Genomic DNA, 19,037 nt, shown 5'->3' with positions numbered 1-19,037 from the left:
TTATTACTAAACTAAAAACTATTGAGGTTGCATTTAAAAGACAGCAAATACCTGCAAACTCCCTATTAAGTTCAAACAGATATTAGAGCTCAGTTAAAAGTTCGTCTTTCACATTCCGACACTTTCTAAACGTGGACTGGAATTATGATCTCTATGAGCTCTACTTCTTAGCTTCTGAAATTGTCACCATTGAATTTTATGATGTTCCTCACAACCTTGCGAAAGTTAAAGTTTGAAGCGAGGGCTTTCTTTCATCATTTCTCCATACTTGATATTTAGTTGAAGGCCACTCATCGGCTTGGCAATGGAATGCTTTACTGTGGTGCTGACTTTGATTTTGAAACTATGTCCTCTGAGAACATTAAGTCATTGTTGGATTTTCTAATGAGACTAAAGGATAGAAAACCAAAACATATTCTGTGACACAGAGGTTTTTCATTATATGCTCAGAAAGTACATGGTCGGTAATGCCCACCTCTGGGTTACTCAGAAATGACCCTGGAGGGGAAGAAAAATTAAAGATCTTGAAAATCGTAAATTCTGAGGGTGTTTACCTTCAGGTCAGCAGCATCAAAGGAAGTTTCAAAGTAAGTGACCTTTTCTAAAAATTTGAACCTTGTTAATTCTTTTCGCCTAGAAACCATTATCTTAGCTCCTTTTGTCTTTCCCTTTAGATGATAGAAGATGTTTTGGGAGAAGGGTCAGTCTCTGCCAGTCGGTTCAGTAGGTGGTTTTCGAACCCGAGCCGATCAGGAAGCCGATCCAGCAGTCTTGGGTCAACACCACATGAAGAACTGGAGAGACTAGCAGGTAAGGTGGCTTCAGATTCTGACTTTAATGTGGTTTTGAGTCTTCTCTGACATGGTTCATTCTGTCTTCATTAGGGTCCATTAGGGCTAAAGGGTCTCTGGATGCTTAAACGACAACAACAACCAAAACACCTTCCATTTGTGCCCTTTTAATACTGTTGAAGATCTGTTTCTGTGCTTTATTGGGACCAATTAATTAATGAATGTATTTACTTAAAATATCAGGTCTGGAACAAGCCATCCTCTCTCCTGGGCAGAACTCGGGGAATTATTTTGCTCCTATCCCACTGGAAGACCATGCTGAAAATAAAGTGGATATTTTAGAAATGCTACAGAAAGCCAAAGTGGATTTAAAACCTCTTCTTTCCAGTCTTTCTGCAAATAAAGAAAAGCTTAAGGAAAGCTGTAAGTGTTTATTAGAGTCTGCGTAAGGCATTTGAAAAAGTGTGGATCTCAGTCTTAGGGCAGTTGATTCTCACACACTGCTGTTTCATCAGAAGTCAAGTAGAGAGTGGGTTTTATTTAATGTATTTCAAAATTTTTATCAAACACCACCTCCTTGAGAATCTAGTAGTTAGTGGGTCATGGGCTTTTCCTCCCCAGTCCTCCTCCCAAGTCCTCCTCCTGACCTGGAGCCTGATCATTATATTCCAGTTAATGTCGTAGTTCTTCTGGGCATAACTTGGCAGCTTCTCACAGCTCTGCCCCAGTCTGCCATGTTCTTGCTTAGGTTATGCACCCTCAACATAAACCTTAGTAATACAGTAACCATAGCACAGGTGGCAGTCGTGCTGGGGTTAGGCTATCTGGGATTCTCGTCCCTGGTGACAAGTCTCCAGTAGACTCATTGTGAGAGGCCCTCCTGCGGGATGCATGTTCGGATCTTATCAAGTCTTAAAGCATAACACCCCATGGTTATGGTCCCCCAGCTTCTAGCATCTAAACATTTTAGATTTATTTTATGCCCTCTCTTCCCAAATACATAATTATGGCCTTATTTCCACTGAGCAACCATGATTTTAAGAGTCTTCAGTTTGTCTGTTTTTGGTGTCAGCCTTTTCTGACAACCTTAGTTCAACTGTGAAATAAATTATTTTCACTTTAACCACCACGGTAGCCAAAGGGAGCATTCCTGCCACGTATTCCCTGCTTGGCTTGATCTGGATTTTCTCAATCTTTCAGCACATTCAGGAGTTGTACTGTCAGTGGAAGAGGTAGAAGCGGGGCTCAAGGGCTTGAAGGTGGACCAGCAAGTGAAAAATTCGACCCCCTTCATGGCAGAACACTTAGAGGAGACCCTGAGTGCTGTAGCCAGCAATCGACAGCTCAAGAAAGATGGAGATATGACTGCATTCAACAAACTAGTGAGCACCATGAAGGCAAGTGGGACTTTGCCTTCTCAGCCCAAAGTCAGCGTAAGTATTTGGCACAAACCCCAGCCTTTTCCCTTTCTATTCTACTTCCCACTATAATAAATGGACTTAAAAAATGGTATTGTGAGTAAGTTGGAAGTTCTTTAATAGTCATTTGGTCCTTGATGCTTTTGTGTGTTCTTTAATTATCACTGTGCTATTTGTTACTAGAAAAAGTAGGCTTGTGGTTAGTCTGTATGTTTTAAGGGTGACAGTATAACAATTGAAAGATTTGGATATAACTAAGTCACTGCTTTAAAAAAAAAAAAGTGTAAAAATATCTTTTTGGATGCACTCCAAAAAAAGTTTTCTGTTTATTCAGCTACTTAAGACAAAGTAACTCAGCATGTTTTTATAGTAAAGTCTTTCTTCTCACATGTTTTAATCATCCCTATATACATGGAATAACCTGCTTTCTTGATTAGGCATTGTACATATCACTTGTAAAATATCTAAGACGGATTTTTCAAGATAGTTGCATTCTGTCAATTTATCAAATAGAAAAAGCTGTGACTCGTAAAAACACTTTGGGGCATGAATTTGGGTTATGCATGTGGTGACTGCGTGTCAGAAAATGCAGGTGCGTGACACTTACTGGTCTTTGTCATGACACATTAGCCGTGGCTCCCAGCCATGGCCTTTGTGTCAATATTGCTATCCCTTGATAGTAAAGGTGATAGAGGGCGCCGGGCAAACTTGAGTAATAAAGACACAAACATAGATTTCTTCTTGTTGCTAAGTTACAGCAGATTGATTAAATTGAATTTTGCCTTTTGTTTTCTCCTGTCATCATCTTTTCTGGGAACTACACGTTGGTCATGATATCAGTAGTTGGTCATGATTCATTGTGCCTTGTACCAAGGGAAGGAAACTGGTGGTTTTTTTTATCTGACCAGCACTTGGCAATAGATTCCAGTAGAGGTGCCGTTGTTCCTGGCCTTAGTGCCGGGACCGACTCTACCTCTGACAGGAGGCATCTCGGGTAGACTTATTTCCTTGTGTCTGAGCACACCACGCCAGTTATAGGGGAACGTTTCTCCTAAACCACTGCCTAATTACTTAAGAGTTATTGCCATACAATGAGTTATTAGATACAGATCTTTTCAAATGAGGACCAGATTAAAAGATCACGAACTATCCTTTTTTTCTTGTTCAGCTGGCTCTTGGTGATTGGGTGCTTATAAGCAGCTTAGGTCAAATCTTGTAAGCATCTTCTTTTAGTGTGAATGAGTAAAGAAGTGGGAGCAGGGGGATTCAGTAGTTTACCTGATGTTTTGAACATTTTGTTTCAGATATGATGCTGGGGTTTGATATTGATAACAGTTGGCCCTGCAGTTGTGAGGGTAACTGGTTTGATGTTGAGGTTTCAGTTCTCTGAAATACATCTGGCCAAGGGAGTGACCCTCAAACACATGTGTAAAGGGATGGATAATATAATTCAAGTTGCTACACAAAAAGTAACACAAACCTAACCTAGAAAAGAAAGCAACAAGGAAAGTAATGTAATAAGCACACCAGGTATTATCCCAAAATATTGCTTAATTTGCATGTCGTTAAGTCATGGTCCGCTCTAACATCAAGTCTTCAGTTACTGTGGCTCTATGTGTTGTGTGTACTACTGGTCTGCCTCCATCTTTTAGGTTCAGGCCTATTGTTTCATCACCAAAATCGGACATGTTGGTTCAGTCTAAACTCCATTTCAAACTGAATTGTAGAGGCTCTAGCCTCCAAATACAGTAAGCCGTGTAGTGCAAAGTTGCCCGTTTTTGTTAGATGGCATTAAATGACTCTTGAGATCTCTTATTAAAATCATCTGCAGTTAGGGGCGCCTGGGTGGCACAGCGGTTAAGCGTCTGCCTTCGGCTCAGGGCGTGATCCCAGCGTTGTGGGATCGAGCCCCACATCAGGCTCCTCCGCTATGAGCCTGCTTCTTCCTCTCCCACTCCCCCTGCTTGTGTTCCCTCTCTCGCTGGCTGTCTCTATCTCTGTCGAATAAATAAATAAAATCTTTAAAAAATAATAAAATAAAAATAAAAAAATAAAATCATCTGCAGTTAGGGGCGCCTCGGTTGAGCGTCCGACTCTTGATCTCAGCTCAGATCTTGATCTCAGAGTCTTGAGTTCAAGCCCCGAGTTGGGCTCCACACTAGGCGTGGAGCCTACTTAAAAAAAAAAATCTGCAGTCAGTCTCGATTCTAAAACCAACAGTAAAACACTAGGCTGTCTTGGGGCTCTGTGTCACGCCTGAGGACATTGCTGTGGACCTCTGCAGCGTCACCTAGTAGAAGGAAAACTGCACCAGAGAAGGCACGTCAGGCAAAGCTGAACAGGCACAAGGAGGTCCTGAAGTGCGGGAGGTAATGTCAGTTGGATAACTGCTGCCGCATTAAAAGAACAAAGAGTGGAGGATCTGAATTCTGCCCCGAATGTGAGAGCCATTTGGGAACAGCCTGTTTAAAAATAATAAAGTTAAAATTTCCTGAAGTGTGAAACTCTGAAACGTAACGATTCTGGCCAAACTTTCATGTTGTTCACTAGGTTTTTAACTAGTGTCTGTGGTCTGTAAATCTTGTTTCAAAGATAATGGGTAGCAAAAGTTGCCTTGAAAATTAAAATCTATAAATGATCGCAGTTTCCTGCTTGTGGCTTCTTACGTAGTGCTCCTGTATTTCACCATTTTTTTCTCCCTTCTTTTGGTCACAGTGTTAGAAACAGTGAAATGCACTAGGGTTACCACAGGGAGGAAAAGACCATCTGAGAGTCTCTGAGTGAACTTTGCATGTACATGTGAACATTCTTTCCATTTCCAGATCTTTGGAACCGAGCAAGTGGAACAAGTGGATCTGAGTTAGTTTTCTGTGCCCTGGATTTCATTCTGCCTAAGTGCTCACTCCCTGGGGAGTTTTTAATGCTTTCTTATGGTCCCCAATGCACCTGTAAGTTAAGTGTGTACGAAGGTTAAAACCAGTTTTCCTTTGACTTTTTTAGCGAAACCTTGAAAGCCATTTGATGTCCCCTGCTGAGATTCCAGGCCAGCCTGTCCCTAAGAACATCCTGCAGGTACTTCACCATCTTATACCAAGGCCTCGGAGTCCTGAACACTAGTGTGAACCAGTTTTGTGTAGTGGTCCAGCTTTGGGCCTTAGAGAATGATCCGTGTGGCCTGGCAATTGAGGATCCTGTGTTGCTGCCTGATGTAGTTCTGTGTTGCCATTAATCTCATTGTGGGGCGGGGAGGTGGCTGAAGATGACAACGTAAGCCCTTGAGTTCCAGCTTACAGGTTTGCAATTTCTATAGAATTTGAAAGTATCCAACCTACTAACTTAAAGCAGATGTTGCCAGCTGAACGGGGACAGACATGTGTTGCACGTACGTGTGCCAAGTCCTTCAGTGGAGCATGAGGGAGATTCATTGCTGGCTTCCAAAAGTTAATTCGTAATTCACAGCCTCTGACTAGGAGGAAGAGCTAGGTATGTTCAGAAGGATGACTTTTTCTGCCCTTAGGAACTTCTGGGTCCGCCAGTTCAGAGACCTGCTTCTTCCAATCTTCTGAGTGGCCTTATGGGGAGTTTGGAGCCTACGACATCTTTACTGGGCCAAAGAGCACCCTCTCCTCCCTTGTCACAGGTGTTTCAGACACGAGCAGCCTCAGCAGACTACCTTCGTCCTAGAATACCATCACCAATTGGTAAATGCTGTTGTGCGTTGATGTCTGTCCATTCTCCCCCGACCCCCCACAAAGGTTACCCTTGTCCCTAGAACCGGCAGTCTTTTTCGTGGGCGTCCCTGAAGAGTTTAAAAAGAAATCTGTGAATTTATTATGCCTTTTTGGGGAGATGGTGAGGCACAAAATTAGAAGATAGTTTATCTGGCTGCCCTTCTAGATAAATATATTCACAGTTCTTTCTCCTAAGATTGACCAACATTGTATAAATTGGATCTGGCTCTTTAATCTTGTTCCTTATTTGGGGAACTCAAAGAAGTTAATTTGGCTTCCTAGGTTTTTCCTTGATAGGGTGGGAGTCAGGGTGGTGGCTCTCCACCAACTTCATTAAGTTGGTACATAATCAGCTGTGGGGTCTTGTGGCCAAAAGCTGTCTTAGCATAAATGTTGTGCAAAATTTCAGTGTTCCTGTCACCCTGGACCACTTTAGGTTGCTGGCCACTCTGGCCCCTGCCAGTCATACCTCGAGAGTAAGTTTTTGTACTGTTTGTCCCCCAGTTAGCAAGATAGAATGGCAAGAGTATAAGCCTCAAAGCCCTGGACTCTACTTTGGTTATCGGCTGGCTCGGTGATGATGAGCCAAATCAGAGACTAGAACAGCACTTCTCTCTCAGATAGAGGTCTCAGCTCTGAAAGGGACAAAGCTGACAGCTTAGTGGGGTAGATGAATACACCAGGTATTTGGATCATTCAGTGCTCTGATTAAGGTCCACATAGCTCAGTGTGGGAGCACAGAAGAGGGACATGATCAGCCCGGAAGTCATTACTTGCCTGAAAGAGACGGTGTTCACCAAGCAGCAGCATGCAGCAGTGCTCATGCCTCTCTCATGGATGTGTGCTCTCTCGACACTCACTGATATGCAACTTTCCCATCAGGTTTCACACCAGGACCACAGCAGCTACTCGGAGATCCATTCCAAGGCATGCGCAAGCCCGTGAGCCCTGTCACAGCCCAGGTCTGTCTGAGCTTTTTCTCTAAGTTTTTTGCTTGCTTTTCATCCTTACTGTTGACTGTGGGATGGAGAATCGTTGCAATGCTTGGACGTGGTTTTGAACTACAATATGAGCTCAGTAAAGGCTAGAAGATTGGAGAACAATTAAAGTCCTAGTTCATTAAAATCCTGTTCAGTGGATGGCAGCACAATTTAGTAAGGCTTGCAGTGCCTCATTTCTCAGCCGCTGCCTAAACATACCTTTCTAAGAGTGAAGAGAGACCTCTGTAGAAAGTGCATGGACGATCCTCATTTTTCTGCTGATCTTCCAATGCCGCCTCCGTTCAGCAGATGAGCCAGCTGGAATTGCAACAGGCAGCTTTGGAGGGGCTGGCCCTGCCACATGACCTTGCGGTGCAGGCAGCAAACTTCTACCAGCCTGGTTTTGGCAAACCGCAGGTGGACAGAACCAGAGACGGATTCAGAAACAGGTAAGTTACTGACTAATCCTACCCTTGTAGGGATTTGCAAATTAGTTTTCCACAAATAATTAGTTATCCACAGTGACATTCTGTGGTACACACTGATAGTTTATACGATATATGGTGAGAATTCCATCTCCAGATGTGCTGTGGAGGAAGTGATACAATTGGATTCTGCAGGGTCATAGGCTTTTCATTCTACGTAATTTTATTTATATTCTTGATTGAAAGGATTCATTTTTACAAATGTAGCTAGCTAGCGTAACTCCTTATTTGTTGTTGTAAGATGATGAAAAGTAAAACTCCACCTAGCTTCCTCCCCTGCACATTCCTTGTGGAGGTACCAAACTGTCCTTTGATGCAGGTTTGCTGATCCATTATTTGTTGGTCAGAGCTAATGGGTTTGTGATCAAAGCTATAAACAAATGACTACTGACTTCATTCTCCTTCTGTTCCTTCCAGTAGTTGCAACAAGTAGTAAAATGAACCATAAATTAGGGGAAAGGGGCAGCAATACCGTTCTCTTTTGTTACAAAACAGAAAACTGCATTAAACAAATGTGTAGTTTATTACAAGACAAACTCCTTTGTTAGCTACCCAGAAGCCCCCTGTGTGCCCTGTCCTGGTGATATCTCTTCCCTCTCTCAGATCCCATCCAGCCTTTAAAAGGGGTGCCTGGCTGGCTCAGTGAGAAAAGCTTGCAAACTCTTGATCTCGGGTTTGTAAGTTCGAGCCCCACGTTGGGTGTACAGATTACTAAAAAAAAAAAAAAGTAAATACCACTTTCATTTTTTCAGTTTTATCACCAAAATGTTTATCCCTGAACACTAAGTCCTGCCCATACAATATACTTGGTAATTAAGAAGTACTTATATTTTTGATTCTTAAAATTGTCGTATCAGTGTCTCATTGTCTTCAGCTGGTTTTATATGTTGATACTTTCAGAAAACATTAAAACCTGTAAGTACCCTGTATTCTTGCATAAATATATTCTATCTGTATATAGTAGCCCTCAGCCTAAACAGAGAACTCAGGACTGGTCTGCTGAGCCCCTCACTGGATTTCTCTCTGTAATGTAGTTTCTTAATAAATCGTTGACTTGATTTATTGACTTTCAAAGCATTTTTGATATCCAAAATTTTATTGGCTTTTGGCAACAACCCTGTGAGATAGTTGGTATAAATAACGGCATTTTACAGATATAGAAACTTGGATTTTTTAAATAAAAGTTCCTCAAAACGAATAAGTAGACCCGAGTCAGTGTCAGCAGAGCCTTCATGTTGTTTGAATCAAATGTCAACCTCTCAGGCCCTCCCTGAACGCCCTGTATACATTTGTGTCCCCCAACAGGCATGTCTTTTTTTTTTTTTAAATTGTACTTACCACCTTCTTGGTTACTATTTTTCATCTTTCTGCCCATGGTAACCCCTCTACCCTGCAACCAAAAGAATGTAATGAGGCCAGAGATTTTTTTGTCTGTTTTATTGCTGTATATCCCCACACTTGAGCCCAGTGTCTAGCACCTAGTGGATGCTCAGTGTGTTCATAGAAGGAATAAATGATAGGTGTGCAGAACCACCAGCCTTGGAGTCTGTGTGGCAGCAGTGGGGCTTACCTGGTACAGACTGGAAAGAAGTCATGGGTTAGGAGTCTCATGTGCTTACGATTTAGGAACTCCTCAGAATCACTGACTAAGGCTTTGGCCCTCGTGGTGCAAGGTCTGACAGCTGAAATGCAGTGAAACTCTCATTAACCAGTGAGCTCCTATAATTCATTCTTCTCTCAGTCTTTCTACATCTTCATCAACTGTTTCCTGTTTTCTCCAAGTGAAGGGAGAATGAGTAGAGTGGGGAGAGAAGGGAAGTCTATTCATTTAAACTTTAACTTGGGAGGCCTGGGATCAGCCTTGTGTGTGGACCAGGAGTGATGGGGAGTGATGCGGAATGCTGCACGGTACTGGGCCTTGCGGTAGCTGAAACTCCTGGTGCTCTGTTTGATCTGAAACAGTGGCTTATACAGCAGCAGTTCTGTGCCAGGCCTTGTGCTAGTCAGTACCGCTCCCTGCTCTCTGGAGCACAGCCTGGCCCACAGAATGAAGACTCATAGCCTGCCCTGCTGCCCGTAGCCTAATCTGCAAATAAACTGTACACCGGCCCTGGATAACCCTACATCCCCAAGGCCTTCTCAAGGCCTTGTACCTGACCCTTCTGCCTGAATCGTTGTTCTCCATCTTCTAGCTGTCTCATTGGTCACACTCAATTTAACACAGCTTCTTCCCAGACAAGCTTTCCCGAAGTCTGTTCAGGAGTATTGTGTCACTCCTTCTGGACTTCATTTTCCATTTCACCTTATTGTTATACCTACGTGCCTTCGTTTGTCCTGGTTAGTGTCTCCCCACGAGACAAAAATTCCTGCAAGGCCCAGGACCATGGTTAATATTTGTCTTCCCTCAGAGCTTAGCATGTGGTTTTGCATATGTTGGGCACTTAATAAATGCTTGGAAAATGGAAATGGATGAGAGAAATGGCATGTTAAAGCCCTGGTCTGGTCTTGAGTATTGTTTGGTTTTAGGATTTGGAGTTTGAGCAGCTTGGAGTTCATACTGATACTTGGTTTGTTCACAGGCAACAGCGAGTGACCAAGTCACCAGCACCCGTGCACCGAGGGAATTCCTCTTCCCCTGCCCCCGCTGCCTCCATCACAAGCATGGTCAGTGACCTTTGCTTTTGTGAATGACTTGAAGCCATCTCTGTTTGGTTGTGCATTTAATGTATCACTGTGTACCCCAAAATGTCCTTAAATACCTTCACAGGAATAACTGACTTAATAGTCTTTCATACCTGCTTGCGCCTTAGATCTTCCCCTTTCAGGATACAGTCTCACTCTTAGGGTTCTAGTGAAGCCCCTACATTGAGGATAGATGCATATGGCTAAAACATACAAGGTGATATAGTATGTTCAAACAAATGAACAGTTGGAGTGGGGAGTAGAGGATGAAAGGGGTGAAAGATAGGAGGGGAGATGGATGGGGTGAACGGGTTGGATCATGGAGAATCCAGTGAAACATGGTGGGGACTTCACAGATTCAGGTCTGTGATATGAATTAACGCTAGGACAAAAGAGTTTGCTTCTTTGTGTTGTTAAATCTAGTTTTACAACTGGTTCATTCATATATTAGCTTTTCTTTTCTTTCCTTTTTTTTTTTTTTTTTTTTTAAGTTTTATCCCCCAGAAACCTCTATCACCTAGTCAAAGCTGATAGACAAGGGGAAAAATTGTAACTCTGCTTCAGGACCCCAACTGGGTCTTTGCATCAAGCACTTTGCAGATAGGGTCTAGAAGGGCCTTCTCTGTTCATAATTCATGCCCTGTCTCCTGCCATCAAGGAGTTAGGGTTAATGAGAAAAGTCACATGCACAATAAAATCATCAAAGTAAAAATGGGCAGTGAAGAGATTGGAACAAATGACCCCAAAAGGTGAATCTTAGGGGCTGAGGAGACTGTTAAGATAATTGTGAATTTTCTGGTAGCCAAGTCAAGATGGGATACATAAGAGTATATTAAGAGTATAGAGAAATTTAGGTTCTGAGGCTGTGTCTGAACTGTCCCTTCCCAGCTGGTAGGGCCCTTGCTCTAGGGTGTACTTCTGGCCTTGTTCTTCCCTATTCTCAGCCGAATCCCAGGCTAGGGAAATGGCTGAAGCAGGGGCTGCATCGGTCAGCCCCTATCACCACAGACACCGACGGGTGGACAGGTTGAAGCTCTGTGCTTTAACTCCCTTTGTGCTAGAGCTAAATCTAGGTTTTGATGAAAATGCATTGTGAGCAAGGGATGATGCACTTGGGGCACCACCTGTCCAGCCCATCCTGTTCCTTCTCCTCCAGGAGCTAGACACCAGAACACTGGAGTTGGTCTCTGCCACAGGTAGCCAATAAGGGGACTGACTCTTCAGCTTGTCGAGTAGTTTGACCAGTTAAGCCTGGCTTGATGAGGAAAGGCATTTAGAGAACATGCTAATACTGTTTTTCTCTGCAGCTTTCTCCTTCCTTCACCCCTACCTCAGTGATTCGTAAGATGTATGAGAGCAAAGAGAAAAGCAAGGAGGAGCCGACATCTGGAAAAGCGGCTCTTGGTGACAGTAAGGACGACACTCAGAAGGCCGGTGAAGGTAATGCAGAGCTGTCGAGGGTGCAGTGCCCAGGAAAATATGTGACAGAGCATGGGCCTGAGTGCTGACTAGCTGACCTTACTCTCTGCAGATCCCTACAGAAAACCCTCCTCCTTTGGACCACAGTTCGCTGTCTTGACCGTGAGAAAAGCACTGTACTAGTTCACAGTTGCTTAGCCATTTGAAATTCTGACCAATCTCATAGTGGTATGAGTGCTAGTATGAGGAGGAGTTTTAGTTTAGAACCCCCCCCTTTTTTTTTTTAAGATTTTTTTCTATTTCTGTGCGAGAGAGAGAATGAACACGAGCCGGTGGGAGAAGCAAAGGGAGAAGCAGACTCCCAGCTGAGCAGGGAGCTGGGTGCCGGGCTCCGTCCCGGCACTCTAGGATCATGACCTGAGTCGAAGGCAGACACTTAACCAACTAAGATACCCAAGCGCCCCTAGCTTAGAATCCTTATTGAGGCTTCCAAGTTGATTACTACATTTATTTGGCGAATTAATGTGGTACAACCAGTTTTACTGTTGAAATGTCCTCTCTAGTCTATGGAGACTAAGTATCCAACAAAGTCTGTGCAATGGGTGAAGCATAAGGTGTGGAGAGCCTTTTAGAAGTATATAGAAGGGGTGCCTGAGTGGCTCAGTCGGTTAAGCATCCGACTCTTGATTTCGGCTCAAGTCATGATCCTCAGGGTCATAAGATGGAGCCCCAGCTGTGTGCTCAGCCTGAAGTCTGCTTGAGATTCTCCTCCCTCTGCCCCTCCCCCTGCTTGCGTGTGTGCGATCGCTCACTCGCTAAATAAAATCTTTAAAAAAAAAAAAAAGATATTGAAAGTGTGAGCAAGGTTTTTAGAAATCCCACAGTTGGGACTGTCAAGGATGTGGTGAAGTAGATTCTAGTGAGTTAGGTTTACACAAGTCTGCAGTATTGGTCTGAGAGCTTTTTTGCCTATGAGAAAACTTCTGGAAAAAAGGAAATCCTGTTGGTCCTACTAAAAGGCAGTTCAGATTCCTTCACTAGACTGTAATTTCTGTTGTGATAGATTTGCATAATTTTACTTTAGATTTTCCCCTTAGGCTAAAAAAAGCATAATCCCAAGCAGTCGACTAGGACAGTACTAGCTCCCACCCAGATCTGAACCACAGCCATATGGGCAAGCAGAGCAAGGTGCCTAAGTTAGACCACCAGACCTAAAGCCAGGTTCACTTGCCCATAGCTATTCCTGGGTTGCAAGGATTGTAAGAAAAATAAACTCTGTTCCAACAAGGTATTTGGAGACTAGAAATCTTGGGGTCTAGTTCCAGCTCTGTCCCTAACTACTCCGATGACCCTGACTAGGCCTGTTTATAAGGCAAATGATGATTCCTAGGATACAGTCCTCTAAATCTGCTGAGGGCATCAAATAAGGACTGTAAACTTTCTAAGAAATGAGATTTGCTGGATCATTGGGAAGACCGTGTTTGGGAGAAGTTTGCCAATACCAAAATACTGTCTGGGTCCTTACAGAGAACCTGCTGTCATCCAGCTCTGTGCCCAGTGCCGATCGGGACTCTTCTCCCACTACAAATCCCAAACTTTCAACGTTGCAGCGGTCGTCATGTTCTACCCCACTGTCTCAGACTAACCGTTACACCAAAGAGCAAGACTATCGACCTAAAGCAGCTGGGAGAAAAACACCCACCTTGGCATCCCCAGTTCCAGGAACACCTTTTCTCCGCCCTGTCCACCAAGTTCCCCTTGTCCCCCATGTCCCGATCGTTCGGCCTGCTCACCAGCTTCACCCAGGGTTGGTCCAAAGGATGCTGGCCCAGGGAGTACATCCACAGCATCTTCCAAGTTTGCTCCAGGCTGGTGAGTTTCTGACCTGACATGACAACACTTGCCAGAACTGATGAAGTACTATACTGTGAAGTACAAGTTCTATCCCTAGAAAAATGTTGCTAGATTTTTCCATCTAACTGGTGGGCAGTGTGTCCAATCCAAACTATCCCTTAGTCCATTAAAAGATGAAGCTAGCTTAAGCATTGCTCATTTTTAAACTTGTAGATCAGCAAAGCTTGAAAATTTCCAGGCAGATTGATTACTTCTTACCAGTTTTGTTTTTTTTTCTTTTCCCTGCCCAACAGGTGTGCTTCCTCCTGGGATGGACCTGACTCATTTACAGGGACTATCTGGCCCAATCCTGGGTCAGCCCTTTTACCCTTTACCTGCGGCTAGTCACCCTCTCCTAAACCCTCGCCCTGGGACACCTCTGCATCTGGCAATGATGCAGCAGCAGCTACAGCGCTCAGGTGGGTTCAGGAGTGGGCCGGGGAGCTGGGGATGGCCTGAATGGGCTTAAAGCTTTTGGACCAGTTTCTAGTGGAGAGGATGAATTACCTGATTCATTCTCTAACTTATACCTAGCAAGACTGGGATAAGGGGATAACCAGAGGATGGGATGAAGTAAAACAACCTCTATGGAACGTGGAATTCCTATCCATATAAAGACAGCAGGAGAGCTGACTATGCTTTGGCATTTTTTGTCCTCTGCCTCTTAGAGGCGGCTGAGAATCCTGACAGGTTTAGCATAGAGACTATCCAGAGTAGATGCCTCTCCCCATCTAATGTTAGTACTTCTGTGATGCGGCTGCTTGTCATGGGAAGGTAGTGGTCATGTCCTTTAGGATGGCTTCTGAATAGCTCTACTTTCCAAGGTGCTGTCTTGTGGGCATTTTACAAGGGAGTTAAGGAAGCCCTAGAATAAAACCTCCGGTACAGAATTCTGTTTGGCATTTTATGGATAGGATTTGAGGGAGGCAAGGCCTGATACAGAACTTTCCCCCATGTTCTGAATGATAACCTTCTTTCTTATCCCCATAGTTCTTCATCCTCCAGGCTCTAGTTCCCAGGCAGCAGCTGTCAGCGTTCAGACGACCCCTCAGAATGTGCCCACCAGGTCAGGCCTGCCCCACATGCACTCCCAGCTGGAGCATCGCCCCAGCCAGAGGAGCAGCTCCCCGGTGGGCCTCGCCAAGTGGTTTGGCTCAGATGTGCTACAGCAGCCCCTGCCCTCCATGCCTGCCAAAGTCATCAGTGTAGACGAATTGGAGTACCGTCAATGAACAGGGCAGGCAGGCTCACCTGTGCCTGGACCTATGGTGGCACCCTGATTAGGACTCTGCTTCCTCATCTCGGGTTGGTTTATGGACTTTTACTTCGGGGCACTCTGTGCGAAGCTGTTTAGGGAAGCCCAGGCACCTGGTGTGGTCTGCACTGACGGAAGGATCTTAACCGACTGAATGGAGCCTACGTGGTCTGAATACAGGATGCACAGTGTTGTCAATCCTGGAAATAGTCTTTTTCTGTAAGATATGTGAATGAAGTGTTGGTGTCCTCACCAAGAGGTGGCACCTAAGGGTTCTGAGGAAATAAATGTATAGACCCTATGTACAGACTTGTGTATAAACAACTTTTGTATATAAATATAGGATAGCTTTTTTGAACTTATACAGCTGTACATAAAAGTAGCTGATATTAGTTAAGCCTGTGTCAACAGTTTGATTTTTTTTTCCACTTGTACATTTGGGACTTTTTCTTTTGTTGATTAAAGTTGCATATGGTGTGTGTGAATGAAGCGAATGGCATTGTTGTGTTTATTTCTTCCTGAATTCATTCCTTCTCATTTATAACCAGCTGACCTGTGAGGTTCAGTAGGTTCCCTGAGGGAAGTGATCAGAAGTCTTAAATTTTCTTTACAACCCAGAATTGAACTCTTTATCTCATTTAGAAGGAAGCAGCACTGGCCGCCTTTTTTGAGCCCTGAAGACCCTAACGGGCCGGCTTAGGCTGGAGTGACCTTATAGGAAGCCTTGCGGTTAACACCAGCTTGTAATGTGTACTGTCTTACATTAAAACCACCTAGTAAAAACAATTTATTGGGTAATCATGTATACGGTAGCTTCTCCCAAACAAATCCACGTTTACTGGGGGAAAAGTGAATCATCTGTTGGCTTCCTGTTCTCCACCTCGAAGTCCTCTGTAAAGAACAACAGGACCTGAGAGTTCTCATTCAACCCATTAAGTTTTGTCATATGAAACTGCCCTCAAGACTGTGTTAGCAGACTCCTTATGTTTTGTGTCTCATTCCTCAGCTCACAATTATTCATTATTCACCTTAACTATATGCACAGCATTAGAACAGTATTCTGCCAGAATACTATAGCTATGGTCTTGAGTCCCCTTTCCTGACCGAAGGTTTTTCAGTCCTCTCTGAGGTGTTAACTTTTCTCAAACTCGTTAATTTGCCCTAGTTCTCAATACTTGTCCATGTAGTGCCATCAGAGCTACTCTGACTTGATGCTAGAGGGTCAAATACGGAGGTGGTTCACTAATTCACAGGTGAAGGTCAAGGTGACTGGATTTTGACTGCAAGGGTAAAAAATAGCCTGAGTCTTCAGTGTTAGGAGTGTTGCATATAAACGGGGAGCTGCCCACCCTTACTTACTACTGCCAGGAACACAAGAAACGAGGTTGCCCTTCAGCAAAACCTAGCTTTGTGGACTGAACATGAGGTCTTTGTCTTCCTGGTACTTCAACTTCATTAGCCCAGGCCCCCATGGGATTTGCTCTTGGGATTCCTTAGCTTTAGAAATAAAGCCTATGTTCAGAATTCTTGCAAATGCTTTGTTTCCACAGGTAGAAGCTGGAAAGCAGTCTCAAGTAACAAAAGAACACAGATGCCTGAATCCAGTTCCACCTGTCCTGTGTCTTCCCTCACTTCCTTCCCCTTCGTGTTGAACCAAGAGTTGTAGGTGTTCGGTGGGAAGAACTGGGCTGGAGCTGCCAATTTTCAGGAATTTTCAGGCTAAAAGCTGACAGGACCAAAATGAACAATGTAGGCACCAAGCAATGGGCAAAGCCATTTGCCAGTGGTTGATGAGACCCAGCCAGAAGGAAGTAAGGGAGTGCTGCAGAAGGCAGATAGATTTTAAAACTATTTTGCTGTAGGGGAGGGAGTGGAAGCAAAAGAGGAAGCTAATGCAGTCTTCCAGGAGCTAAGAGCCTGATAAAAGGGTCAGGGCAAATGGAAGTGATGTCTCTGCTACCAGGAGGGGTCATACACGGAACAATTTTGGGAAGTCTAGAAGGCATGAACAGAGTTTAGTAGCAATCAGGACTAGAAGGATGTGCAACACAAAGGTCAAGAGAACCATGGGAATAAAAGATGCAGCACAGGGAATATGGGCAATGGTACTGTATGGCGTTAGCTACACCTGTGAGCATAACATGTAGACTTGTTGGATCAGCCCTTGTATACCTGAAACTAATGTAACATTGTGTGTCAGCTATAATTAAAAAAAAAAAAAGCTAAGGATGTGGAAGGCAGCCTCAAAATAAAACAGGAACACCACAAAGAACCTCATGGAAGATCTACCTTTAAGGAGGGTGGTCAGGAGAGGAAAGAATTAGTGCCTCCCAAAGGAAGCAGCTGAGCAGCCAGTACTCGAGAAGTCAGTGCAACCAGTAAGAAGTGGGGAAAAAACTGGCTAGTACAGCCAACCCTTCTTCAGGAGATAGCTACTGAGTATCTTTAAGCCAGGCTCTACCAAGAAGAGTAGCCAGCTCCACTGGCCCTTCTTTGTAAAGGATTGAGATGAGCACAAACCAAATCCAGGAATGAAGAAAACTGACAGGAGTAAACTCTTATCTTCAAGAATTCTGTTCTCTTTACCAACAGCTGATTCAGGAATAGGCTTGTGACCCAATTTAGGCCAGAAGACCCAAGGACACATTGGGCCGTTTCTGGCAAATAGCTTCCCAAAAAGGTAAGCATCAGTCCTCACTATTATCCTCTGGAAGTAAAGCCGGGGACTGCAGCAGACATTCTGCTTGTAAGGGAAGCCAGATGCTCAGCAAAGCCAACCAACTGCAGCGGACAGAGCTGACTGATGAAAAAATTTGTATCTCCAATGGCATTACAGCTGCCATGAGCCCATCTGAGCTCCGTTAAACTTATGTCTGAGATAAGTTTCCTTCCGCTTCAGCTGGTTAAGTGTTTGCTGTTAAACACAGTTAAAAGTATGCAAATGGCACAAAACAGTGAGTCTGTTAAGCCGTACTAAAAAAAATCAGGAAAGGGGCACATGGCTGGCTCAGTTGGTAGAACACGCAGCTCTTAATCTCAGGGTCATGAGTTGGAGGCTCACACTGGGTGTAGAGATTGCTTAAATAAACAGACTTTAAAAAGATCAGGAAAGAAATGGAATGTGTAACCATACAGGAAATTCGAGCCATGCTGTGACAGCCAAACCACTGTAGTCTTGGAGTCCATGAAGAGAAAGCCTTTACTACAGGAATGCCCCTCCTTAGCAGCCCTACCCCAGCCAGCATTCCTCTCCCAGAACCCTCAAGTCTGAGCCCAAAAGGGAAAAAAAGGAAAATAGTAGAGTAATGCTCTCCTCAAGCATCGGGGCCACTGAGAGGGGGAGAGGAGGATTCTGAATGATGGAAGCAAGGCCTGTTCAAAGCACATCCTGAGGTCTTGCTCAATGATGTGAATTTGAGCAGGAGGATTTCCCTGAAACCCAGTATTTGCTCTGGCTGGAGAGCAAACCTTGCTGGAAATCCCAAAGCTCAGAAAGCCAATGTTTCTCTGAAGAGCTGAGGTAGGCTCTAGATTTTGACCTCTATCATGAATGCACCAGTGATCTCAAGGTCTATATTCTACAAAGTGACCAGGATACCAGGCTTATCTCCTGGGTCTGGAGACAATTCTAAGTCCAAGCTCCTGAAAGACGATCAGAGAAACAACTGTTACTAAGGTGGCATGAAAAACAAATACTGGAAAAGGCTAAGTCATATGTGGATAATCCCACATCCCCATCTGTCACAACCTGCTAGAAGCTCTAGCTCACTTCATCTAAAATCAAACTCTGTCTTCTTGCAAATCTGTTTCCATTCCTAATTTTCTCAGGGACTACCCTTCTCTATCCCTGTAATCCATATTGAAATAATCTTTGTCTTCTTTTTCACCAAAGAGGAAGTCAATCAATTACCAAGTTTAGACTTCTGTGTACCTACATAACCACACCCTCCCTGTGCCATTATTCCCATTAACCCAGTCTACCGCACAAAGATTTTTGCCAATTTCCCGGTATCGGGTGATCCCTCTATATTCCTGTATTCTCAGCCCAAAACCTCTCATTATGTCCTCAGTACCCTCTTAAGTAGTCTTGACCCCACCTTTCCTTCTAACATCCCACCTCCATGCGTCACATGTATACACACAAACCTGCTGCTCAGGTCAAGGAAAGGGACCAGCGATAACAGCCAACATTCACTAAGCTGCTATGCCAAATACCATGCTAAGTATTTTACAAGTAACGTCTCCTTTAATACTAACAGTCTCCACTCTGGAAGGTAAGTGCTACTACCATCTCCATGTTACATGAGGAAACAGACAGGTATAGAGGTTGTATAATTTATGCAGGGTTTCACAGCTAATTAGAAGTGGCCACGCAATTCAAAC

The 19,037-nt window shown here is 44.0% G+C and overlaps 1 protein-coding gene across 4 annotated transcripts in view; it reads left to right on the top strand.

Annotated features, from left to right (window-relative positions):
* Positions 1-15,143, top strand: part of EIF4ENIF1 (eukaryotic translation initiation factor 4E nuclear import factor 1) — a 43,833-nt gene extending 28,690 nt beyond the window's left edge. For 2 of the 4 annotated variants that reach the window (XM_040619760.1, XM_040619759.1), the window contains exons 8-19: positions 675-810; positions 1,035-1,214; positions 1,992-2,224; positions 5,210-5,281; positions 5,727-5,910; positions 6,823-6,902; positions 7,227-7,369; positions 9,985-10,069; positions 11,395-11,527; positions 13,034-13,378; positions 13,654-13,818; positions 14,390-15,143. In XM_040619760.1, the coding sequence (XP_040475694.1) occupies positions 675-810; positions 1,035-1,214; positions 1,992-2,224; positions 5,210-5,281; positions 5,727-5,910; positions 6,823-6,902; positions 7,227-7,369; positions 9,985-10,069; positions 11,395-11,527; positions 13,034-13,378; positions 13,654-13,818; positions 14,390-14,631 (1,998 nt within the window). In that variant the 3' untranslated portion in view covers positions 14,632-15,143. The remainder of the gene's footprint in view (positions 1-674; positions 811-1,034; positions 1,215-1,991; positions 2,225-5,209; positions 5,282-5,726; positions 5,911-6,822; positions 6,903-7,226; positions 7,370-9,984; positions 10,070-11,394; positions 11,528-13,033; positions 13,379-13,653; positions 13,819-14,389) is intronic. The other 2 variants (XM_040619761.1, XM_040619762.1) reach the window with 2 other exon arrangements.
* The last annotated feature ends 3,894 nt before the right edge of the window (positions 15,144-19,037 follow it).

Source organism: Ursus maritimus, unplaced genomic scaffold, assembly GCF_017311325.1.
Source record: "Ursus maritimus isolate PB19 unplaced genomic scaffold, ASM1731132v1 scaffold_33, whole genome shotgun sequence".
Taxonomy (NCBI): domain Eukaryota; kingdom Metazoa; phylum Chordata; class Mammalia; order Carnivora; family Ursidae; genus Ursus; species Ursus maritimus.
The sequence above is the reverse complement of the archived record's forward strand: the minus strand, read 5'-3'. Positions and strand labels throughout refer to the sequence as shown.